Source organism: Dermacentor andersoni, chromosome 8 (genome assembly GCF_023375885.2).
Source record: "Dermacentor andersoni chromosome 8, qqDerAnde1_hic_scaffold, whole genome shotgun sequence".
Taxonomy (NCBI): Eukaryota; Metazoa; Arthropoda; class Arachnida; order Ixodida; family Ixodidae; genus Dermacentor; species Dermacentor andersoni.
The window spans coordinates 80,415,726-80,442,346 of record NC_092821.1 but is presented as its reverse complement, the minus strand read 5'-3'; the positions used below and the strand labels follow the sequence as shown (position 1 = coordinate 80,442,346).

At 47.8% G+C, this 26,621-nt stretch overlaps 1 protein-coding gene across 1 annotated transcript in view; it reads right to left on the bottom strand.

Moving 5' to 3' along the window:
- LOC140212971 (cytochrome P450 3A8-like) overlaps nt 1-26,621 on the bottom strand; it is a 45,464-nt gene that overhangs the window by 4,801 nt on the left and 14,042 nt on the right. Inside the window, exons 3-6 of the mRNA XM_072284092.1 lie at nt 22,201-22,297; nt 20,945-21,070; nt 12,831-13,074; nt 6,741-6,847 (exon numbers count right to left, since the gene is read on the bottom strand). Of these exons, the coding sequence (XP_072140193.1) occupies nt 6,741-6,847; nt 12,831-13,074; nt 20,945-21,070; nt 22,201-22,297 (574 nt within the window). The remainder of the gene's footprint in view (nt 1-6,740; nt 6,848-12,830; nt 13,075-20,944; nt 21,071-22,200; nt 22,298-26,621) is intronic.

The window sequence follows — 26,621 nt, the reverse complement described above, 5'->3', positions numbered from 1 at the left end:
TGTGCAGGAAACGACTGGCTGGGAGCAGATCTGGAAGTAGCGAAAAAAATCACGAATAAGGTTCTGTCGCAGTTCCGCATTTCTAGAAAGAGTTCCTTGCGTTTTCACTATGGGAATGTATAGCTTTTTAATTATCACTTTACAACTTTTAGTGCGAATGTTGTTTTCAGAATCAACGCCAACAAAAACTGAAAACTGTGCGAAGGCTTGACCCCAGCTGTAGAGCTTAGTGCGGACATTGATGTCTGAAAAAAATCGCCAAGCGCCAAGTGTTTATATGGCTGCAGCAGTACCTTATTGAATGAAACTATGTTCCTTGAGCCATTATCGAGAAATAAGTTCCCAAAAGTTGTAGTAAGCTGCAGTCCTGTTCCACTTGTAATGAACAGCCGCGTCTCGTTTTTTCAGTGGCGCGTATTCTGAATGCTTTCATCGTTCGTCTGATAGCCATGGAGGTGCCGCCATTTTCATTGCTCCGGACGTCACCTACACTCGCAAGCGTGACCTTTCAATAAATGTAACTTCCTGTGAGGCTATTCGGATCGAGGCTGAACAACCTTTCTTTGCACATAATCGTAAAAATCCTGTTCTTTGTTCCATCTATCGTTCCCCCATCATCTTCTGTCACTGATTTCGTACTTGCTCTTGACGTCATAGTTAACAAATTATCGTTCGAAAATAGAGTGTTTTAATTGTTGGTGACATTAAAATTCACTTACTTGATACAAATACCAGCGCATATTCAGCCTACTCAGACCTATGTAATTTTTCTTATAATTGCCCACCGAGGGTCCCGGTTACAGTGTTCTACTTTGGGACCTTCGTCTGTAAAAGAAAAATGTAACCGTTTCCTTTTATATAATAAATAAACTTGATTTGATTACATTTTATTTGAAGATGATCACACGTGCTGTCATTGCAAGATAGATTGTGGTTTTCGGTGCTGCTAGACTGACCTTGAACTATTATCACGTTTGTAATTAACTCTAATAATATTTGTTAAAGGTTGCACGGATCTCTCAAGACACCGCGGAGCTCCGCAATCGTACGTCGGCCGCCTACACCATGACCGACGTCACTGTCTACACCGATGTCTCTCCCCGTCACTTGCGCCGGCGTTCTTTGCCAGCGGGACCCGGCCATTCTCAGTGAGACCAGAGAACATGAACCTGAAGAGTCATCCCCCTCCCATGACTGTGTAAGTGCTCACAATAGGTTGGACGACCAAACAAGCAGCCAGAACAGACCAGTAACTATCGCTGCTCCCTCATAACAGCAGCCTGTTACAACTTTGGCTCCGGATATACAACCAGCCACCCAAACCCAGATATTTGAAGCACTTGCCCCGTTCATAAACTAGCTTCTGTGACGGCACTGCTTTCCTATGCTCACTACTTGCTTTTATCCACACCTCTGACGGCACCGATCATCTAAGTTCGCACCTCCGTCGCTCAACTACGCTTCCGCGACCACACGGCCACCCAACCGTTATATTCCGTCCCACTGCTAACGCAGTGGGCCTCCCTTACCTCGTTTCATGGCAGTTGTTCCAGCTTCTTCGTCGAGTCTGATGGTGGCGCGCGCCAGATGTGTTTCACCTTTGACATAGGCCATCATCCTGCGCCGTTCTGTCATTGCAGCACGCCCCCTAAGCACTTCAGTGAGTTTGGCTATGCGCTGCAACATGCCGCCTAGACGCGTTGCTGAGATGCCGCTGACTCGCCGCCGATAGTCTTGCAATCAATTACTAAATCAATCAAACACCTTTATTGATTTCAGTGCGAACAGCAAATAAGAAAACTTCTCACATACTAACCATCACAAAAGTTTCATCCCGACCACCACTTACACAGCTGTCATTCTCTTCCTCCACGTCGAACGCTGTTCTTACCTATGCGTCGTCGACAACGCACTGACGAGGGAAGCTGATTATTGCAGTACCGCAGGCAAAAACTGCAAGTTCGTCGAACTTTCATAGACCTAAATTTCCTCCTCAAAATGTTAGTGATGTCCATGTCGAGGGTAAAGCTGAACAAGTACTTCTCGATACTGGGTACGCTGTTTCCATTCACCGTGAAAGTATTTGTCGTAAGCGAAAAACGTCGCTGCCTCTCTCTCTGGCATGACACTTTGCACTGATAGCGCGCAGGGCACTCATACTACAGCTGCATGCGTCGCCTGCGTCGTCCTCCAAGGCGTTTTGTGCATCATCGGGGTTTTCGTGCTGCCAAATTATCTTCGCCATCACATCCTCAGATGGGACCTCTTGTGATATAATGCTGTAATTATCTATTGTTCTTGCTGGCAAGTAGCCCTTTCGCGATTATGTAACACACCATTGGCCGGCGCCGACCTTCCCAATATCTTCATTGACAATGATGTTCACGTCCCTCCGGAGATGTCAGTGCTTGTGGTCTTGAGCGCACTCTTGCGTTTAAGCCATCTGATGTGCTTGCTCACGGCAAGGACTTATATCTCCCATTCGCCGTCCTAACCGTTACGTCTGGATCCACCTTGATGCCCATAGGTGATATGCAACGGTACCCAGTGACCATACTACGTGGTGAGACCACATGATTTATTCAAGCTGTCGTGTGTAAGGAATATCTCGATGTTCAATATGACGCCACTTATTTACATGTAGACGCCGTAACTTCTGTTTTATGAATATCGCCTTCAGCCGTTTTCGACTTCGCCATGATCGCAGGCCTTTAGTCATGCATTGTACCCAATTATTGCGCTGCTTAACGTGTTCGTTTCTTGCGCATCGTCCCTATGCGCAATTTCAGCGCATGAGGGCGGTGTATAACGCACAGTTAAATACGCAAAAAAAGAAAGAAAAATCACAAGTTAGTTCGACAGGTAGGGCTTCATCCGCACCATATGTACCACTTCAGGTAAGTGCTTCTGGGGAATGGAACTGCTATCACTGTCAGGAACGACCTCGTAATTCACGTCGCTTAGGCAAGCCGATTACTCTGTATTGGCCCAAAGTACCGTCGTAGGAGCTTTTCGGAAAGTCCATGACGGCGTGTGGAAATCCAGACCCCTACTTCGTCGCTGGAGTGTAGAAAACTGACTTGTGTCGAAGATTGTATCGTTTCGGATCTTGGTCTTGCTGAATGCAGATACGTACGCTGGCAAGCTGCCTGGCTTCTTCCGTATGCTGGGTTTTTTTCGTCAACGTCGGTAGGTATGTCGTCAAACTCCTGCGGCAGCATGGCATCCAGCGTTCTCATGGCTTCGCGACCGTGGGCCAACCTGAACGGTATCATTACAGTGGTTTCTTGTCGAGCGGTATTGTAGGCGAAGTTAACGTAAGGCCATGTCTGATCGTAGTTCTTACGTTCTACGTCAACATGAATGCAAATCATGTCTGCGAGGGTTTTATTGTGACGTTTGGTGAGTTCGTTCGTCCGGGAATAATATGCGGTTGTTTTCCAGTGGCTTGTATAGCTGAGTTTGAGACCCGAGTCAAGGAGTTCGGCAGTGAAGGCAACTCCTCTGTCTGTGATGGCGACATTTGGGGCACCGCGTCTAAGGACGATGTTTTCGATGAAAAAAAAAAAAGAGCAGCTTCCGCTGCTGTGCCCCGCTGGGTAGCTTTCGTCTCCGCCTAACGCATCAGGTAATCGGAGACAAAAATGATCCATCTGTTGCCAGCTGTAGAAGTTGCAAATGGGCCCAGGTAATCCATTTCAACTTGGGCAAATGGCTGGCCGGTTACTTCGACCGGATGTAAGAGACCTGCAGGCTTACCGGGAGGTGCTTTGCGTCTTTGACATTCGGCACATGTTTTTACGTGATGCTGTCCAGCAGCGGCAAACTATGGCGAGTAGTACTTGCGTCGTAGTCGGGACGATGTTGTCGTATAGCCTAGATGAGCTGCGGTGTTTTTATCGTGGCATGCTTTTAGTATTTCTTTTCAAAGTTTTGTCGGTACGACAAGCAGGTACGTGCTGCTACTGGCAGAAACGTTCCTCTTATAGAGGACATCGTTCCGGAGACAAAATGACGGCAGTCCTCTGGCATAAAGTCGCGCAACATCTTTACTTCGCCCTTCCAAGAAATTAATTAGTGGGAGCTACTCTGGGCCGTGGCGGCACCGACGACGCCAAAAAAAGCAGCGTCCACGTTATCGGTACCTACAGACTCGACGGGTCACTTCGAGAGGCAGTTGGCGTTGGTGTTCCTCTTCGCTGATTTGTAAATTCTGTTCATGTTGAACTCCTGCAGCCTAAGACTATAGCGCGACAGATGGCCAGATGGATCTTTCAGGTTAGTCAGCCAACTAAGAGAATGATGATCGGTGACAACCTTGAATGAACAGCAATACGAATACGGGCGAAATTTGATAACCGCCCACACCACGGCGAGACATTCCTTCCGGTAGTCGAGTAGTTTTCCTCCGTACGAGATTAGCGATTGGCTAGCGTAGGCGATAACATTTTCGAAGCCGTCTTGCCACTGCACCAGTACGGCACCCAGAACAACGTTGCTCGCATCAGCGTGAAGTGCTGTAGGAGCATGCTGGTCGAAATGCGCAAAAACAGAAGGCGTTTATAGGTGTTGGCCTAGTTCGGTAGTGCTACTTGCTCATTTCCCCCCACAGAAAGGGAACATCGTAGCGGCCAGGCAAGTTAACGGCGCAGCAATAGATGAAAAGCACGCAATAAAGCGTCAGTAATAGGCGCACAGTCTCAAGAAGTGCCTCACTGCTTTCTTGTCGGAAGGTGTGAGGAGCTTGGTCACCGCCTCTATTTTGGCTGGATAAGGTCGTACACACTCGGTACGGGTGACGTGGCCGAGGAACCATAGCTCACGGAGACCAAAATGACATCTCTCGGGCTTTACCGTCAGGCCAGCCGAGCGTATGGCTTGGAGAACAGTCAGTAACCGGCTTAAGTGCTCCTCAAATGTAGCTGAGAACACTATGACATCGTCTAGATGCACCAAGCATGTATGCCATTTCAGACCTGATAATACGGTGTTCATTAGACGCTGAAAAGTGGCAGACGCTGAGCACAAGCCCAAAGGAAGGACCTTAAATTCGTAAAGACCATAGGGGGTCAAAAAGCCTGTTTTCTCCCGTTCTCTCTCATTGACCTCATTCTACCAATACCAGCTTCCTAGATCCATTGATGAGCCTGTCCAGCGAATCGTCGATGCGTGGCAGCGGGTAGACGTCTTTCTTCGTGACCTTGTTTAATTTGCGGCAATCGATGCAGAATCGCAAACTGCCATCTTTCTTTTGGACTAATACCACTAGTGACGCTCAGGGACTTTTCGTAGGCTATATCACACCATCCTCGAGCTTCTCTTTGGCTTGTTTTTGAATTTCTTCACGTTGCTTTGGAGCTACACGGTAGAGATCTTGCCGAATCGGCCGCGTGGTATCATCCGTGATGATACAGTGCTTGGTCAGTGGTGTTTGTTAGAACTTTGACGTAGCCTAAAAGCAATCGTGTGAGTGAGCTCCAATAGGCGCTTCCGCTCCGAAGGCGACAGGGTGGAGCTAACGTCGACAGACAAAGGTGGCGAGAGCGGCACGATCGTTCCTTGTAGAGCGAAAAAAATCTTTCACTTGGGTGATGTCGTCGCAGTGCGCAATTGCGGTACCCCTCTGGAGGTGACTGCGTTTGTTGCTGAAGTTCGTGACAAGGACATTCGCATGCCCACGAGTCATGTCGAGTACGCCTCTATGGATGGCAACGCTTTGCTTGGACAGAAGTGCAACAATTTGCTCCGCGATCACATCCCCGTGGTATGGCTTCTTGCATGATACCGAGACAAGGCGGCTGGATTGCTGCTGAAGGGTCTCATAGTCGGCGATTCGCAAACGCTCATGTTTCCTGTCATTCATCGTCTCGTCATATGGTCTGGCAGAAAACATCGGCATAGGTTCTAGAATGTTTATGACTGCATCGTGATCTCGCAGAACATCCATCCGCAAGATGAAGTCTTTGCAGCAGTCTGGGAGAATGACGAAAGTGGCAACTAAGCTGGAATCACCGATGTGAATTCGGGCGGTGCATGTTCCCGTTGGTGTCAGTAGCTGACCCCTGGAACTTCTTTTGTGAGGCCATGTCCAAGGCGTCTTCACTTTCCTAATGCCGTCGGCCAGCTCTTGCCGCATAATCGAGAAGTATGCGCCAGGGTCAACAATTGCGGTGACGTGATGTCCATCCACCAAGATGCTCAAAACGGCACGGGCAACGTCGTCGGCCTGAGTGTTCGTCGTCGTCATGTCGTCTCGGTCGGCGTTAGCATTCGTCGTCGTCATATCGTCTTCTTAGGGAGCGTGGGGGGATTTTCGGCATCTCGATACAAGGCAACCTTCCCCCAGGAGGTCGCTGCCGCTAGTTTCCTCGACGCAGACCAGCGAAGCAACCACCCCTGCCGACGTCAGCGGTGAAAGACTGGCGGTTTGGGGAAGTGTAACGCACTGGTGATGGGGACTGCCAGCGACGACGTAGTGAAGCTGCTTGGTGGGGCGACAGCTGATCACTGTTCGGTGCGCGACGGTCGTGCAGGTGCAGAGAAGCGGCAGGCAAAAAGGTAGCGGCTCCAGCATCTGCATGGGGGCAGTAACGGGCAATGGGACCTGGTTCGCCGCAAGGGAAGCAGAGTGGTCGACGCTGGGCCGCGCGCCACAAGTTGGTGCGGTGAACTGGAGGTCGTCTCACAGACTCCCGTTACCACCACAACAAGGGAACGAGCCGTGACTGAAATGGCGTTACCGGTGGTGAAGGGGGAGGACGTCGGACCACGTCGGCATAGGTCGGTGGTCGTGTAGCTGGGCATGGGGCCGGTGAGAAGTCTTGCTGCAACTCCTCGCGCGCGAATTCTGCAACAGAAACGAGTTTCGTGCAAGACCGAGTTTCGTACAAGACCGGCAAAGAGTGGTTCTTTAACTCCCTGCATAAGATGACGCACTTTCTTTGCAACGGTCATATCGGCGTGAGCTCTGCGAAATAGACAGGCCATATCTTCCGCATACATGGCGTCGGTTTCGCTGGGTTTCTGTACCAGAGCCTTAATACGTTGTTACGCGTAATCTGGCCTGTCTGAGTTCGAGAATGTATTGAGGAGCTGACGACGAAAATTGTTCCACGTTTGTAAAACCCCCGTGAGAGCAAACAAAGTGACGGTGTCGTATCCCGTGACGCAAGCGTGTGGGGTTGAATGGGCAGCGCCCCCGGCTGCTGTGTTCAGGGAGCAGGGTTCAAAGCCAAGCATGTGATCAACCTGGGTCACTGAATATGCGGCAATGGGTACAAACGTGACGCTCTTCAACGAAGTTCTTTCACGTCGACATGGATCACTCTAGGTGCGGCACTCGGTAGGTACCACTGTCCGAAGAAAATGTTTCACGCCTACTTGGAGCCCTGGCAATGCGCGCTAGGCCAGTGCTCGTCTTCAATGAACTTCTTTGATGCCAACTTTAGTTAAGGGGCATATGCCAGGCGGTGAGTGCCGCTCCTAATGAGCGCCTTTGATGTGCCACTGAGAATTGGTCAATTCACGATGACCAAAGGGCGCCTTAAATTTCCTCCATGTTGAGCGAAATACGGCACACGCCATCGGTGCGCCACGCTCTTATTCTCAGATGCCAAGAGTGGACCTCAAGGCCACGTGCAGGCTTAGATGGCGCCTAGTCTTCTTATGGAAGCGCGAAATAAGAGTCCCTTCTTGAATACACGGCTCAAACATAACTTGTTTCGACGGTGGCAATACGTTATAGGCGGAAGCTAAACATTTCGACAGAATTGCTTGTCTGGTTGGGAAGTTGACTACTGGAGTCATGGCACATTCAGAATACGGGGAATAACATAAACCGCGTGATGGGCAACCTGCCCTCGGTGTATGTCCATGGCCTTGGCGACATGACGAAAAGAAGGAAAGGACGCACAGCCAGGTATACTACGGCTTGTTTCAGCAACACAAGAACGCCGGCGTGACCCTGTAACCTCCCCTCCCCCCGCCTCCCATCAAGGGCAGGCTCGCGGGCACTCTCCCCAGCACCGGTCGTCCCAGCCCCCCAGCACTACTGCAGCCGTCAACCCCCCCCCCCTTTTTTGTTTCCCCCACCTACCCGTCTGTGAAGAGTCTCCCCAGCTCCGGTGCTCCCCTTCCTTTCTTTACAAAAGACCCTTTAAAAGCTGCACACCGCGACCCCCCGAAGAACAACCCTCTGAGGAAGGAGCCAAATGGGCTCCGAAACGCGGGGCTAATAAAATTCAGTTATTTGGTTGGAGTCCTATATATAGTCCTAGATCCTAGATGGAGTCCTCGATATAGGCAGAGAGTAGACTTTGCTTGGGGGGGGGGAGGGGGCCCGATCAGCTTTCCGAACCCCATATTATATATATATATATATAGATATACTTGTTGCACTTGAAGAAACTTCATGTGTCCACGAAGAATTGAGCGCTGAAGTGACCGCGCTACATGAGTACGTAGAAGACGTCAAAGCTCAATTTCACAGCATGAGTTTTCTCGGTGGTGTAATCTTCCTTCATGTAATTGTCGCATACTTGGCTATGACTAATACTGCTTTGCCTTTCCGGCGAAATCGCATCCTTACTCTCTCTCTTTTTTTCTGAGAGTCCGAGGACAAGCGCTGCTGCGCATGGCTGCTGTTGAATGTGAATTCGAGTGATCCGGGTTTGGCTTTACTTCGGATAAGGAGTGAATTATACAGTGTTCTTCAACTATCATGCACCAAGACTGAAAAAAAAATCAGCAAATGCGTTGCTCGAAGAAAACCTAGTGCATATTGTTTCCACTACAGTGGACTAGCCGCCATAAATTCTTTCTTTACTGAGATTTATTACGGTATTTTGCAATTAATTATCTAACTCCATGAGTACTATGCTAATCTTCAAAGTTTCAATGAGGCATTTGCAGGCACCCCAAAATGACATCTAGCTGTGGTGTTTTCAGCGATGTACTAATTGCGTGCAACTTTTTCCGACTGGCAAAGAAACCTAACGAAGTATGAAAAATACCAAGTGAGTAAGCTCCCACCGCATCATAAAGCAAAGCATTGAAGTAAGCTGAACGAAAGCAACGGCATTGCTTGTCACAAACCCGAAGAGGCAGCGCATCAAATTGTCAATGGTACGGCAGGAACATCGACAGCAGGCTTCGTGGCTAAACGGCTTTTCCTTCCTTTCATTTCTACGTCACACTTATTATCCGTCTCTCAAGGCCGACTGATCCCATTGATAACTAAAGCCCCTTGATAACGCGGCCGAAGCGCCGCTCTGACCGCGCACGAAATGCGAAAAACAATGTAATAAGCACAGAATGTTTACAAATCCCGGCTTTTCTCGCACGGAATCGAAAGAGTGCGCGCGAAGCTATATTTCGCGCCAGAAACTTGTTTCGGACCAAAGCAAAATTAAAGCGTCGATTTCATTATTCTTGAAAGTGTATACGCGCTGCCAAGCCAGGTTCGTGTTAAAAAGAAAAGCGATATGAAAACACTTGGAAGCGACCAACATGTAGAGAAAACCCAAATCGATATATCAATTCTAAATCGGTCGAATCGGCAATCAGGATGTCTCCACAAACAAAAAGAAAGCGTCAGACTGCAGTGTGCCCTTATTATCTATGAATTCGCAAGCTCCGTTAAATACCATTCTAGAGGACGTGTTCGAATAGGTCTACTTTGGCAGCCTGCGCAGTACTATGTCTGTTTTATCACATCTTCGGCGGCTTTCTTGCTGACCAATGCCGGAATTTTACGGCAGGCATCCATTATCCTTGCGTTTAACTAATCTGACGTCCGTCTCGACTATGTTAGCACGATGGTTTACATAACCCCAAAGAAAAAAATAGTTAGTGGAGAGAGGTCAGGTGAGCTAGCGGGCTAAGAAACAGGCCCGTGACTTCCAACCTATTGCGCAAGAAAAGTAGTATCTAGCCAGTTTCGCGCTCGGCTGCTGATGTGCGCGGGTGCCCCATATTGCTGATACCACAGAAGTGGAAGACGTAAAGCGGGACTTCTCTAAGAAACTCATCCACCACTCTTTCAAGGATTCCGTTCACAATATCTGTCCAGTCAGAGTGTGATCGAAGAAGATGGGACCGATTATAGCACCGGCGTAAATTCCGTACCGCAAATAGAAGGACCACTGGTACTTGTGTCGATTGTGCTTTGCCCAGTATAGATTGGAGTCCCTCCAATAGTGTGAATTATGCAAATTCACCTAGGCGTTTCCTTGCTTTTGTGCCTATAGGTATGTGGCAAAAAAAAAAAAAAAAACGTCCCTGCACTATATCTACGCTAAGACCACCGCTATCACAGCTTGTTTCCAACTAACACCAAACGTGGCGTGTTCCTTCGGCCGGGGCCCGGCAGGTAAGGCACGAGCTCAATCACAATGTTTTTCTTTATTTCCTTTATTTCGTTCTGGATAACTCAGAGGGAGCCTGTTCGAGCGCGCATCATTATGATCTGAGTGTGATCGCAGTCACGTGGTATTCTTCTTATATCGCAGGGCTATTTGGTCAGTCGACAAAAAAAAAAATAGTACGCAATTAGCACATGACTGAAAATACCACAGTTAGATGTCGTTGGCAGGGTCTTCAGATGCCTCATTGACCCTTTAATAATTAGGAGAGTACGTCTCGGCCTAGATAATTATTTACGATTCCCTAATCAAATCTCAATAACGATAAAGTTATTGGCACCTACTCCACTGTACTGTAAACAATATGCTAATTATGCATATTGCGTATATATGCAATATGCGTAAACATTATCATCATCACCAGCCAGGTTGCGCCCACTTCAGGGAAAAGGCCTCTCCCATACTTTACACCGGTCACGTACTAATTGTGGCCATGTTGTCCCTGCAAACTTCTTAGTCTTATTCGTCCACCTAACTTTCTGCTGCCTCCTGCTAAGCTTCCCTTCTCTTGGAATCCAGTGCGTAACACCTAATGACCATCGGTTATCTTCCGTCCTCTTTACATGCCCTGCGCATGCTCATTTCTTTTTCTTGATTTCAATTAAGATGTCATTACCTCGCGTCTCTTCCCTCACCCAATCTGCTCTTTGCTTATCCATTAACGTTACACCCATCATTCTTCTTTCCATTGCTGCTTGCGTCGTACTGAATTTAAGTAGAACCCTTTTCGCAAGCCTCCAGGTTTCTGCGCCGTACGTGAGTACTGGTAAGACGCAGCTGTTATACACTTTTCTCTTGAGGGATAATGGCAACCTGCTGTTCATGGTCTGAGAATGCCTGCCTTACGCACCCGAGCCCATTCTTATTCTTCTGATTATTTCAGCCTCATGATCCGGATCCGCAGTCACTACCTGCCCTAAGTAGATGTATTCCCTTACCACTTCCAGTGCCTCGCTACCTATCGTAAACTGCTGTTCTCGTCCGAGACTGTTAAACATTAATTTCGTTTACTGCACATTAATTTTTAGACCCACCCTTCTGCTTTGCCTCTCCAGGTCAGTGACCATGCATTGCAATTAGTCCGCTGGGTTACTAAGCAAGGCAATATCATCAGCGAATCGCAAGTTACTAAGGTATCCTCCATTAACTCTTTTCCACAGTTCTTCCCAATCCAGGTCGCTGAATACCTCCTGTAAACACGCTGTGAATAGCATTGGAGAGATCGCATTTCCCTGCCTGATGCCTTTCTTTACTGGGATTTTGTGGCTTTCTTTATGGAGGACTACGGTGGCTGTGGAGCCGCTATAGATATCTTTCAGTATTTTTAGATACGGCTCGTCTACACCCTGATTCCGTAATGACGGCTGAGGTTTCGACTGAATCAAACGCTTTCTCGTAATAAATGGAAGCTGTATATAAGGGTTGGGTATACTCCACACAATTCTCTGTCATCCGATTGATAGTGTGAATATGGTCTATTGTTGAGTAGCCTCTACGGAATCTCTCCTGGTCCTTTGGTTGACAGAAGTCTAAGGTGTTCCTGATTTCATTTGCTATTACCTTAGTAAATACTTGGAAGGGAACGGACAGTAAGCTGATCGGTCTATAATTTTTCAAGTATAGGGAGTCCTTCTCTTATGGCTTAGGATTAGGTTAGCGTTGTTCCAAGATTCCTGTACGCGCAAGGTCCTGAGGCATTGCGTATGCAGGGTAGCCAGTTTTTCTAGAACACTCTTCCCACCATCCTTCAACAAATCTGCTGTTACCTGATCCTCCCCAGGTGCCTTTCCCCTTTGTATAGCTCCGAAGGCGTTCTTTACTTCTTCCGGCGTTACTTGTGGGATTTCAAATTCCTCTAGACTATTCTCCCTTCCATTATCGTTGTGGGTGCCACTGGTACTGTTTAACTTTCTATAGAACTCCTTAGCTACTTGAACTCCCTCATCCATATTAGTAAGGATATTGCCGGCTTTGTCTCTTAACGTATTCATCTGAATATTGCCAATTCCTAGTTTCTTCTTCACTGCTTTTAGGCTTCCTCCGTTCCTGCGAGCAAGTTCAATTCTATCCATATTATACTTCCTTATGTCAGCTTGGAAATTTCTGCCAGTTCAATTCTAGTTGTAGGGTTAGAGGCTTTCATACATTGGCGTTTCTTGATCCGATCTTTCGTCTCCTGCGATAGCTTACTCGTATCCTGTCTAATGGAGTTACTGCCGACTTCTATTGCACACACCTTAATGATGTCCATTATATTGTCCTTGATTGCTTCAACACTAAGGTCCTCTTCCTGACTTGAAGTCGAATACCTGTTCTGTTGCTTGATTTGGAATTCCTCTAGTTTCCCTCTTACCTTTAACATCACTGAACGGCTTCTAATGTACAAGTTTCTTCCGATAAAGCACTCACTGAGAAAAAAAAGCTTGCTGCCTCCGAATTGGCCTACGCTTTCGCGCGCTGCCTTGCATAATGCCATTGCAGAGGCGTCGCCCCGCTGTATGTCCGTGCGAGCGCCGGCGAAGAACTGCAGACCGAAGTCAGCTGCCATGATGCAGAATGGTTCGAACACCTCGATGCAGCCGTCTGAGCCTGCGAGCTTGCGGTCCATCGCCCGAAAACACTCCTCGACGCATTCTTGCAGCAGCGGCACAGCCTGGAAAACAGTCGAAACGTGACACGAGGTGGTCACTTATTGATGAGATAATAGTAGGCCACCGGTATGCTGGCTTTCTCTACATACATAAGAAATAAGCACCCTTGAATGACAAATGTGGAAAAGGGAGACACAAAAACAAGCAAACAATTAAGAACAAACATAAGGGAACAGCAAATGCAGAAAGGAAGAAGATCGATGGACCAAAATGGCGGTGCACTTTATGCAATGTTAGAGAACGAGATTTGTCTAAAGCAAGTCAATGTCCGAGCACAGTAAAGTCAGGGCACTATTAAAAGATCATCAAGAACAAATACCAAAGTGAAACGAACTTAGTACGCAGTGCAGCCATCGGTCAGTATATGCATATTTTCAAAACAATAGGGCCCGTGTACGCAAACAAGCTCATGTGCTATTGCCGTTACAACTGCACGCCGACAAGTTGTTGTGGCCGATGCCCCTTTGGCAAAGTTACCGTCATACGAAGGGATACGCTTTGGAATTCTTTAGGAAGAGTTGGTGCATCGTGCTATGCATAAATTTATTTTTCTCTGATTATCAATCTATCGCTTTCTGGTGTTCTATACGGGCGGGGGTTAATACTTCCTGATCACATCCTTTCCTACTAACCAAATACGCTGTGGTTGTTCAGTGGCTATGGTGAAAGGCTGCTGAGCACGATGTCGTGGGATCGAATCCCGGTCACGGCGGCCGCATTTCGGTGGGGACGAAATGCGAAAAAACCCGTGTACTTAGATTTAGGTGCACGGTAAAGGACCCCAGGTGGTCGAAATTTCCGGAGTCCCCCTCTACGGCGGGCCTCATTATCTGAAAGTGGTCTTGGCCCGTAAAACCCCGTCAGGTTTTTCCTACTAATCAGAAACGCACAAGCCGTTTCCTGATAAACGTGTTGTCATAGGAAGAAGCAAAAACAGGATAACTCGAGAGATCAATGACGCTGAAAAGACAAGCAGAGCAGGGCAAAAATGTGTGAGCACACTTATCTTTCTCTTCATTAAAGAGCTAGCATTTGTTAGACACTGATACCGGTTGTCAAAGTTATATGTTCTTCGGGCGTATAAAGGTTATGCGCGTGAATAATAAGAATTGTAGGAAGTTAGTGTTCGTATGTGTTTGTTTTTTATCGTCTCGTCCTCCACGTGCTATTCGTTGCTATTCAAACCATGCGCAAGAAGCCCAAAAACTATGCTACTGAATTCCATTGCAGGCCGCCGCAATTTTCGACGAGCCCCCGCAAGCAAAGCAAGGTAAAGCAGGCCATTTGCAGGCGCCAGCACCACCCTAATCTGGTTATCTACTTTCACTGCGGCATGGTTCGGCTCCCCTGAAATCCTCTCCTCTCCAGCGTGCTTCCGGCTACCTGTAAACCTATTAGAAAACAAGAACTTGTGAATGTAAGCAATGCTCTGCCTTTTTACAGCAAACATCGATTGCTGCGCGTAAATAAGGAAAGTTTTGATATGGCGGCTCAAACAATACGGTGGGTCATTAGGCGATCTATGCGTCGCGGGTCACGTAATTTTGACCCAAGAAGTTTGCAATAAAACCAGATTCAAATATGTTTGTTATTTGGTCCCATATCCGTAAACCACCGGGCGTTACTGCTGACGTTGCCATCGGTGCTGCGTTCAGCGCGGCTTTTCAGGAATTTTGTTTTCTGTGGAGCGGAGCGACAAATTGTACTAGTTCTTGGCAGCAATATATGCAAGTAGAGCTTACTATTGGGCTTTATAGCAGTATTATCTCCGATTTCGGAAATCACGTGGTTTCAACAATGGACACGTGTAGCGCACAGCCTATAAGCACACTAGAACACAAACTAGAACTTCTGCCACTGACCGGTTGCGCCGCAAACATTGGCCGCTGAGATCCAAGTAAACCAACATCATACTTTGTTGAAGGAGTCTATAATCACTGAATGTTTTTGTGGTACATTATATTCAGAAGTCGTCGGCACCTGTAAGTGTCGCCAGCTATTGCTTTTGTCATTGTATCAGCACATGCTATAGCATTTATGAATAAAGCGGCACAGTACAAAGTCCCAAGGCACGTATACACAATACAATACCCATAGAAGGATAAAATCAGTTCCCAAATATGCGTACTATAAATCCCGGTCACAGAAAAACAGATAACTAATGTTCGTGACGGAGAAGACCTAAGCAACCTGAAATGATGAAAAATAGTCGGCAGCCCTCCACTACGCCTTTTCCTATTTTCCGACTCTGTAATGCTTTGAGATGTTAGGCCCAATCAACAAATACGTATATTAATAAATGAATATATAAATGAATAATTAATAAAAAAATTCTTGGTGTCATGGGGTATTGAAGCATGTGTGCGTTCATATAAAATGTGGTTTCCATGCTACCAATATTACCGGTAAAGAACAGCATGTTACACGAATAAATTGTTTTATTTGGAGTGAAATATATGCAGGATGAATTTTATACACACATGCTCAAGACCTTTTTGATATCCTCAGTAAACGCTCCAGTGTCTTCTTCAGGTAACTAAGTTCATGGAGAAATTGAAACTTAGTTCTTCGCTGGTAATGTAAAGCACATGCGGGCGCACCTCTCCACATTGGCCGGTGCGGCAAATCTCTCTAAGCGCGTGGTGAAAACAGTGGGACGCACTTCAGGGTAAATTCCGCGTGGATGCCCAAATTCGATATAAGGAAATGAGAACCCGTCGGCGTGGTCATCAAAGAGTATTAGGGGTGTCTTATTCTCTCCATGGTAGATTTAGATATATTTCGCCTCGTCCCAGACTGCTGTCTCTTCATTTCTAGTGAGAATCACATTGGTCTGAACTGGACGTTCCACGCATAGTGTGTCGAGTTCTACGGCGTTGTCGGCATCTTCAGAGAGATCTAACTCATCCAAACACCAAACCACTGCTCCTGGCACGCGAAGTTGTTGGAGCGAGAGGCGAGGCAGTTTCTCCTTGTTCAGTCTCCTTCGGCAGCTCACACGCGCCACGAAGTTCGTAACGTTGTCTGTTGGAAAATGTGGTTGCGCACGTAGAATGGGCGTGCACCTCTCTGAGACGCAATGTGCAGGTCTTTCCACTTTTAGAGGGGACACGTGAGCGCGCGCCAAATACTCCGCGCAGCGTCATGCAGGGGAAGCGTCGCAAATAAGCGCATGCGCGAAAAGGCGCAGGGACGGCGCACGCCGCACGTCGTCTGCTACCAAACCGCCCCTTCGATTTGGTCGCGCGTAGTTGCCCTGTAGTGCAATCGCACGTGAAGAGGATCCGCTTCAAGGTGAAACAATACATTCCACCCATTGCCGCCCGCGAGAGGTAGAGAAGCACGTAAATACTCTCATTCCTACTGAAGCGGCGTACAATTCGAATAATCAGCGGCACAGCTATGTTTCGGAGAACGGTATTTTTGTACGCACCAAATAACGTCACTGTGCTGCGTTTGGCGCAACCATTGTGTGGGCCGAAGCACCTTCGCAACACCGTCGGCTACTCCAAATTGTTTCTGGATGTATTTGCTTATATAGGTTGGTGTCACTCATTCACTGTCGTTCTGGAAGAAAGATACTTTCGAATGACTATACACGTGTCTACGTTTACTATTTCGATAGTGGTAGCTTTACACGGCATTTCGTATATTACAGGAAGACCACAAACTGGGCCCATCGTATCTGGACACCACTGAAACATGCCGCGTGCAACAGCGCCGAAAAAAAACTGCAGCGTCACTCATTTCGTTCATTCAATCGCCATGCTCTATCCACGAAGTGATCCGGCGGTAACAGGTGAACGCGAAGCTTAATCCAGAAAAAAACTCAGTGCCCTTTCTCTCTGTGAAGATGGATGACCAGCGAAGCTGTGTATGTGAGCCACTGAATGGCGAACTCCACCTCCGCCGCGGGTCGGCGCGGCATTGCACTATCTTCAGAATCGGCCCACGTATTGGGAGGGGAGTGCTTAACGCCGGCTTCACCTCCACCGTGGGTCAGTGTGGTATTGCACGATCTTCGAGATTCGCCCACCTATGGGTAGTGCTTAGCGCCTGCTTCACCTCCGTCGCAGGTCGGCGCGGCATTGCACTATCTTCGGGTTCGGCCCACGTATGGGGAGTGCTTAGCGCCGGCTTCACCTTCGCCGCGGGTCGGTGCGGTATTGCACTAACTTCGGGATCGGGCCACCTATGGGGAGTGCTTAACGCCTGCTTCACCTCCGCCGCGCGTCGGCGCAGCATTGCACTATTCTCGGGTTCGGCACACGTATGGGGAGTGCTTAACGCCTGCTTCGGGATTGGCCCCACCTAACGCCGGCTTCAACTCCGCCGCAGGTTGGCGAGGCATTGCGCAAACTTCGGGCTCGGCCCACGTATGGGGAGTGCTTAACGCCGGCTTCACCTCCGCCGCGGGTCGGTGTGGCATTGCACTATCATCGCGATCGGCCCACGTATTCGGAGTGCTTAACGCTGGCTTCATCTCCGCTGCGGGTCGGTGCGGTATTGCACTATCTTCGGGATCGGCCCACCTATAGGGGGTGCTTAACGGCTGCTTCACCTCCGCCGTGGGTCGGCGCGGCATTGCACTATCCTCGGGGTCGACACACGTATGGGGAGTGCTTAAAGGGAAGCTGAAGAGTCTGTCGAATTCAATAAGACGCCCATATACGGATGCGGGAACCTTATAAACCATGTAGGTAAAATTTGGGGTTTTTTTTCAATTAGGAGCGACGTAATCGTCAGTTGAAATTGCGCTGTAGCTCCGCCCCCCGTCGAATGCCGCGCGCTGCTGCTGACGCTGACGATGCGAGCGGAGACCGGAAACCGCGGTGTTGTGACGTCAACTCTAGTGTTTCGTTCCTTCGCAACGTCCGCGACCGTGCCTGACCGTGCTTGTTTCTGCGTGCGTGCCATCGTAATCTGCTTCGATCGACTCTGCATTCCTTTGTTGGTGCGTCTGCGTGTATGTAGAGTGGTAGTCAACGTGCGTGGTAGTCAACGTGAGTGGTAATCAACGTGAGTGGTAGTCAACGTGGTAGTCAAGAGATGAAGGTCACTACACGTACTGCATGAACCGGGAAGCTTTTCACGCGTTTAAACCGTCTTTGTAGATTGCCGACAGCTTTGGACAGCGCACAAATGCCGACGATCGCATCCCCGCTTACGTTCCACGAGGAGGCATGCAGGAACACAACACTACAGTTGTTTGACCGGAAACGAGCTCACTAGATCGGCGAAAGATCGGCGAGATCACTAGATCACTTTGCAAAAAACATACTCACCAAAGAGCATTTCCAACACGAGGAGATCCCAAGACTTTGCTTTCGTTCGCGTCGAAAGCACTGCTCGCACCAGCATCGTTTGCTTCTTCGAGAGGCCGGCTCTTCGCAATCGGCTCGTACATGTAGGGTATAACGCCGAACTCCTCAGAAAAACGCAGTCTCTCTAAATTTTTCATTACCGTCTCAGAAAAACAGCACCAAACTACCTGGCACCGCGCTTCATGTGTAGCTGCAGCGGTCGGTTACTAGTGTTGACGTCACGAGGCACCCGACCAATCACAGGCGGAAACGAGACGCGAGAGCTGGGTGTGTCCGCTGCTGCACTTTTCGTCGAAATAAAATATATTTGCGCTTTCTTTCGCTCAATTTCGATACGATATTCGAATTCGGAGGGTTGAAAACCATTATGTACAGATGTTGACTCATTTTTTCTGGAAACCCTTTCAGCTTCCCTTTAATGCCTGCTTCACCTCCGTCGCAGGCCCGCGCGGCATTGCACTATCTTCGAGGTCGGCCCACGTATGGGGAGTGCTTAACGCCTGTTTACCTCCGCCGCGGGTCGGTGCGGTATTGCACTACCCTCGGGATCGGGCCACGCATGGGGAGTGCTTAACGCCGGCTTCACCTCCGTCGTGGGTCAGCGCGGCATTGCACTATCTTCCGGATCTACCCACATATGGGGAGTGATTAACGCCGGATTAAACTCCCCCGCGGTTTGGCGCGGCATTGCGCTATTTTCGGGATCAGCCCACGTATGGGGAGTGCTTAACGCCTGCTTCACCTAGGCCGCGGGTCGGCAAGGCATTGCACTATCACCAGGATCGGCCCACGTATGGGGAGTGCTTAACGCCTGCTTCACCCCGGCCGCGGGTCGGCCCGGCATTGCGCTATCGCCGGGATCGGCCTACCTATGGAGAGTTCTTTCCTTATCACGCCAACGGCACGAAAATTTCCTTGGACGGTAGAGGCACACAGCTTCGCTGTAAGACAGCGCTTCACGGTGCCTGTAATGTTTTTAAAGCTAGATCGCTTCTATACTTTTATCATGTAGGTGGCTTGCAAGTGAAGCGCAACTTTGCTTCTTTAGATCGCGTTCATAGCAATCGCGGAACAAAACGTGTGGTCGGCCAGCCGCAGAAGGGTGTAGCAGAATACACCGGCCTCCCCCACCCCAGCCCCTGAAACCAAGCTCATACGCGATCCGTGCGCTGCACCAGCTCCGTATCGCGTATGAGGTTGGTTTTTGGCGCTTCCCGTACATGGCACTGCGAGAAGGCCGAGCCACGCACTCGCGTGTTCCCTCTAATAGTGGACCGACCCACCCGTCCGAGGCAAACCAAAGGCGTTCGCAGACTCTAGAAGAGCTACCAAAGGCGTCCTTCACCAAATGATTTTCGGAGTGAGCATTACTGGCGGGTGAGCAACGGCTCGAACCGCCTTCGCTCTCACCCGCCGCTTAGCGGCGTTGATCCGCCTCTGCTCGAAGATGGTGTTCCTGCGCTGCTTGGTTCGGGTGTTACATCGTTCGCTGACGGCTAGCCTAATCTGCTCTAAGTGAGCGGCTCTAGCTTCGGCTGTCTCGGCGACGTACCGAAGACGCTCTGCCTCAGACCGTTTGCGATTCGTAAGCTGAGCAGAAGCGAGCACGTTCTTTGGTCTGGACGTAGATGTGGCATAATGGTGGAAGCGAACCAAAGCGATCCTGTGAAAAGCGAACCCGCCAAGGCGAGGGAGGGTGCACATATATTGCAATATGTACGTAGGGTGCCTTTTTGGCGGCAGCTGACGTGAGCACCCTGCATCTGTCAACGTTCGCAGTTTTGGTGCCATAGAGCTTCCTCCCAATAGATACTGGAAGGAACTCTGGCACTGCCACCGTTCATCCGCCATGGCAATAACGGTTAGCGCATCAATGTGTCTGATCTTCGCTTTGTGGAATAAGAGGTTCTAATGCGATTGCGTACTATGCTTTATCTGCCTTCGTTCTCCTTAATTTCAAGATTACTTATACTTTTTAAATGAAGGAGACTCTGCGAACACGCGTAATTAATACTAATCGCAGCGTTAACTTATCGAGGTGGGTAAATCGAAAATGCGCGCACAGTCTCAAAACACAGGCTTGCACCCGAGAAATTCGTGAGGATGTTCTTTGATTTGTCCGTGGCGCTGTGGATTTAATATAGAGCTCTACAGATTCCGGGTTCGAAACCCGCCATCGGACAGTTTTCATGTTTAAGTATTTATTTATAACAAAATACTCTGTTGAAAATGTTCAGATTATGAATTCACGAAGGCGTTTGAAGCGAGAAGGTCCAAGTTTAAAGAAATTCATGTGCTAATCATCTTTCCCATGCTGGCTGAACCTTGCCGCTTGTTGCTCGCGCAAATAATAGCGCCACAGTTCACTCTCGTAATTATTGTATGAAGCTCTCTCCTTCAAATGGTAATGTAGTAATGTGCTTCACTGAAAGTTCCTAGATGGCGTCACTATACAACTAAACGCGTTCGAGATCTGATGCCAGATATGTAAAAAAAAATTCCTCGAACTCGACACAGCAGTCTCACTTGAATATACATTTCGACTCACCCTCTTGACATTGCCCGTCTTGAAGGCGGGAAGCACGATTTTCTTCAAGTTGCGCCAATCGTCGCCACTCACTCTGCTAATTCGAACTTCGTTGATGGCGACGCTTTGTGATATGCAGGCTAGGGGCTGAAAAAAGAACAAGGAATCGAGAAGGAATCAGTCTCAAATTATATTGCTCAGAAATATTGACAGTATGTACACAAAAGCTAGTGTAATAGTGGTCTGCTCCTATTAAATGACAGAGAGAGGAGAATGTAAAGCAAACAATAAAATATGAAGATAATATGTAGGCATATATCGAGAGTTTGAGGAACCTTGGGATAACATGCTCTAGCCTGCTACTTGGCTCAGAGCGTGGGGGAAAAGGACAAAAAGAAAGTGATATGAAGAGTGAGGGGGAGCATAGGTACAGTAGCGTGCCATTACAGAATCATTTATATTCGTATCCAAAGGATCCATTCTCTGTCTCGAATCCCGGCCTGTCAAAGCGGAAATTTGAACAGTGCCTGGATGGCTAGCTTCACTGATATTCTATCCGGTCGTGGGCCAAGTTACACGTTTTTACTCAACGGCCGCTTAGTAAATGTTACCACAGAAGGTGACAATGCTCGAGGTTCACGGTCTTATTTGGGACAAGCAACCAAGTACGTGGTCAACGGTCTCAGATATATCACACGTATTGTAATCTAGTGAGTCCTCGCGTGAAGTGCGATGCAAGTATTCTCTGGTAAACGCAACATATGGTATAAGCCTGAGCAGAAAGCTCGCCTGGCAATGTTCGATGTCACACGGCATTTGAAATGTTCAATGGGGAATGAGTTTCTAAAGAAGTTTGCAACGATTTTCTTGTGCCCAATCTCTTCTTGATGCTTTTCGCATAGCCTCGGCGAGACAATATTCGTAATCTGGCCTTGAGAATAATGTGGTGACGAGTATGGCGTCATTTAAAGTCGATTTTTCTGTTGTACCAGTAAGAATATTCCCCAGCAGTCTACACTTGCGACTCAGAGATTTTCAGTAAAAAGCGTCACAAGATGCCGCAGTCAGTGTTCCAAATACCGTCTATGAAACAGGGAAGCTAATAATCTATGAACGGCTAGAAGTTTACGATTAAGCTTAAGCTCTCCAATGTTTAATGCTGTACTACTGCGTATTGCTCACTGAGTTCATGAAGGTCATATTGCAGATGCTTTCATTTCGGTATAAGTTGTATCACAAAAATAATTTTTGAAACGTTTATTTAAACAATATCTCACCCGTCGTCCTGTGAAATTCTGGAAGTCTTGGATGTAGATACGTTTTATAAATTCAATGTCTCGCAGAATGATTCCAGGCGTGTCGCCGTTGTAGTAGCTATACAAACACGGAAAAAAAATACTGAGAAAGAATGATTTAGCACTGATATTACCACTGTTCAGCCCAATAGATACGACGTTGAATAATTTTTTATTGAGCCAATTATATAAAGGCGGCAAATAGGACTATAAGTAATACGATAAAGTTGATGGTTCAAGTGGCTGCTCGCAGTTTTAGCTTTACCGTATTCTTAGAAAGGAATTGCCTTATTGCATCCACGAAAAGCGTTCGGGAAACCGATTTTTCTTTATAGGCAAGCTACATGAATTACACTAATGATTATACTAATGTTTTTCTGGGATGGCTACTAGCGACACCTCATGACTCAGTGCCTATGCAATTCTGTGGTTGAATAGAAAGTCGTGGATTCGATTTCCTACAACACGCAAGATATTTGTGGGAGCTGAAATAAAGAGCACTCATTTGCCTGAAGTTAAGATCACGTTAGAGAAACCAAGGGAGCCAAAATGTATGACGGCGACTGAGTTAAGGCTTCGAGACTGGCTTTTGTGAATGCCTCTGACTACCAGCTAACGTAATCGGGCGTACACGAAATAATTGCTTCTTTCCTTCCCCCTCTCGGTACGTTTTTCTCATTTTGCATCTTTGCCCGGCGTAGGGTAGCAAATGAGAAGCTTTCTTTGTTTAACATCATTGCTTGCCTTTTTGTTTTCTCCTCCGCTCTAATTGTCATGCGCTGCTTTAGGAAGTTCACATTTTACAAGCATCAGTTTTCGAAGACGTCCACCCTAAGTTGTTAAAGATGCCGGCTTCTGCAATGGGATGCTTTCATACTGATACATTCCTTGATTTCTATTAATAGACAACATCGCAAAGGTGAAGCTACGATCGCGATAGGAAATAGTGGACAGCTATGCGAAGTAAGAATAGGAACTTTATCGGCTTTATGAACTGGTAAAAATATGCTTCCTAACTTAACTAACAAACGTGGTGTGAAGCGCATACAGGCGAACATAAACACGTCCCACCCGATCAGCGTGGATACTTGCTGTCAAAATGCTTGCGTGAGGTAGTGTGGAAGCAACAGTGAGCGAATTGACATTCGTGCTGCCTCTCGCTTCAATGCGAACTAAGCGGTGATGGCACAGCGCACACGAAGCTGTGAGCCCACGGCGCACCTTGACTCTGTACTCATCGCGATGTTAAAATAGGGACTGCGTGACCGGGCGCGCCCACGCCATAGACGTCCGCACGCCAAGTTCCATCTTAGACGCCAGCGCTCGTTTCTCCCCTGGCGGAACAATTTCACTTTCAACGGGTGTAAGTTTCCGCCGCTGCTTCCCTACACAGTCGCACCCGCGTTCAGTTCACGCTGCGCGCGAAACGTCTCTTGTTTGCGACGACGCCTCTTCGGAGGACTGGAAATGATTATGGTATTGCTAACTGTCACGACAGCAATGCAAACACGAAAGGCTTGATGCCACCAGTGAAATTCTGTCGATTCACAAAAAATGGTACGAAAAAAGCAGACGACAGGCATGGATTACTGCGGTGCACAGAACGAAGTAAACAACCGGAAAACGAAGCGAGATTGTTCATTGATTACTCGTGAGTGTATGACAGTTTTTATATGTAACCCACATGAATTTGATGATTACTCAGTATATAATCTTTTTATTCATACAAAAACTTTCATTTGTTCGACCAGCGCGTGCCCTGTCTTCTTTCTCGTATTTCCTTTGTGTGTGCCCAGCCCAAGAATGGAAACCACTTCTGTTGCATCCGCTAGCAGTGGCCGAAGTTCATGCGTGCCGAGAAATTGAATATGTGCACGATGCATTGAACGTGACCGGAGTTCATTCCAGCATCACCACGGCACCGATCGATCGAGTTACTCTACGATACACGCCTGCGTGTTGGTCGTGCCGGCATTGCTGAAGCAGAAATGATTACTAATACTTTCAACTGCCCTCTCTTGAGCCCTGTTAAAAAATGTACAAGCTATTTACAATGCTGCCTCTATTCTATATTCTAGGGGACGTACTAGTAGAACTTGTGCGTGGATGTCGTTCTTGTGCTATGCGGCGATATATTTTGTTTATTTCCGCACAGTGTCGATGGAGGTGCGTTGTCGCAATCAGAGACAACACGGATTTGCAGCAAACATCTTGTGGGAAACTGCAAAAATGACTTTAGCTAACACGCATCGTATATGCCAACGATTTTTCCGGCGGCACACATGATGTCGTTTACAATTACCCGCTCAGCGTCACTTACATGGCTAAGCAGACGCTGCCCTTTCGCCGCATTGCAGCCCTAAAAATAATCGTCCAGCGCACCGATGTTCTTAAAGGCAAATAAAAGCGTGTACGTCGTCCTTCGAGTAAAACGTCCACGCACCCGCACCTAGGCACACGGCGCGCGGTACGAAACGTGTCCAAACACGCGCAGTGCAAGAGGCAATCAAGGCGGTGCGAACGAGAGATGGCAGAGGCGTACTACCCACTAGTTGAATTTTGCCCCGCATGCGGCGCTCTCAACACCAGCGCAGCAACACCGCTCGCGGTGCCGTTCTTGTCTATATGCAGCAGCCGCCTGAGTGGAACAAACCCCCCCCCCCCCCCTCCTCCTATCTCACCACAACCCGCTGCATTGCCCACGACGGAAGACGGCGCGCTTCCTGCCAACATTCCTCACTTGCGGCGCTAGATGGGGCTGTATAGTCGGCTCACTTTCTTCAGTGCTAAATCTGCTTCAAGTTAACAATAATCCTTTCGAAGGAAGTTCAAAATATAAAGAACGGAGTGCTGGTTTTTTCATAAAGACACGGTCAGATGTAGTGGTTTATCCGTTTTACAACAAGTCACTGAAATATTATTTTTAGTTGTTCCCGCAACTTTTGATGAGGAAGTGAGAAACATTGAGTTGATCGTATAACATATGGACATATCAGCGTAACACGTTTCTCCCTACTAGTTCGTAAGGCATTGCAAATAATACGAGCGGCGCTTAGCAGACGGACAACATACTGCCTTGCACGTTGTTCTGTTTCCGTCTGCTCACCCTATACACGGACCCGCAAAAGGTAAATCAGCCACAAGAAAAACATCAGGATGCATTGAGTGAACATGTCCAATCCTCAGGCAAGAGATGACAATTTACTATCTTCGCAAAGGTATATTGGCGGCTGAAGTGCCGAGTTCCCGTTGTATTACGTGGAGCTGTTTCTTATCCTGGAGGTTACAGACTGGCTGGGAGTCCTCACGCAGTTTTACTGCCTTTCTCGTACATTTGAACGGAGATTGCGGTAAGGAACAGCAAACAATCTGAAACGGTTATTACTATTGTCAATACCTGGCATCCTGCGCTCCCCATCGCCCTCATCGATGCCGCAATGACCTGGCGATAAACAAATGGTTATTCGTGGTTCTCATATACTAATGATCTTTAATAATGACATTTTCAATGATATTGCTGTGTGCTTTCTCTTGGGAAGATTATCTTCTGAATGCTTAACAAGGTACCAAAATTTTAGCCACGAGGACAAGCAATTTCTGGATGCCTGTATCAGCTAGGCTTGCGTCGTGGATTACTGCATTCCATCTCCACTTAATTCCGGTGAGTGGCGATAGCCGCGGTGACACTCTTGTTAAGTCTGCACAATGGAGGGAGTTGGGCCATACCTATTTCTTGAGTGACTGAGAGCTTTCTTCATAATCATTCGCTACTTGTACTTGCGCGTGGAGGAAAAACAAAAACAAAATTTTGATGCCATTGCAACGTAAAAATAATATAACGTACAATATTCTCGCAGAAGAAGAGACGCGATGTGTCTGCCTCTTTGGGTGATCGCAATTATTTAAGGAAGAAGCAGGCAAGATGGTTGCCTTAAAGAGAACACTGCTGTCTCGGGAAATAGTTCAGAGCCGAAGGAATCGCCGAAGTCTCTCGCCTTTCTTTTTTTTTCGCATGCACTATTTCCCTGCCCATGGCTCCGGCCATCTGTCATCGCGCCTTCTAGATACTCGACAGTGTATAAAAAAACATGACGCGTTTTCCAAATCACGGTGGGCTCAGGCGGCGTGCAGCCTTTTGTAACGTGCCAGCTTGTCGCCTGCATGCTTTTGTCATAGACGAAACGTGCTCTTGCTAAATCGAATCACACTTCAGAATTTAAATCCGTAAATAACTGCGGAAGAGTTAAATAAAAACGTCCAGCATTATCTCCACGAGTTAATAACAATAAGAATGCTAACCTGATGCTTGATTTCCCACGCCTCAACTTTTCTGCTACCGTTGCCCTCCAACTTCGACCGTACAAATCCCAGTCGTATGTGTCCCAATTTGGCACCTAAGCCAA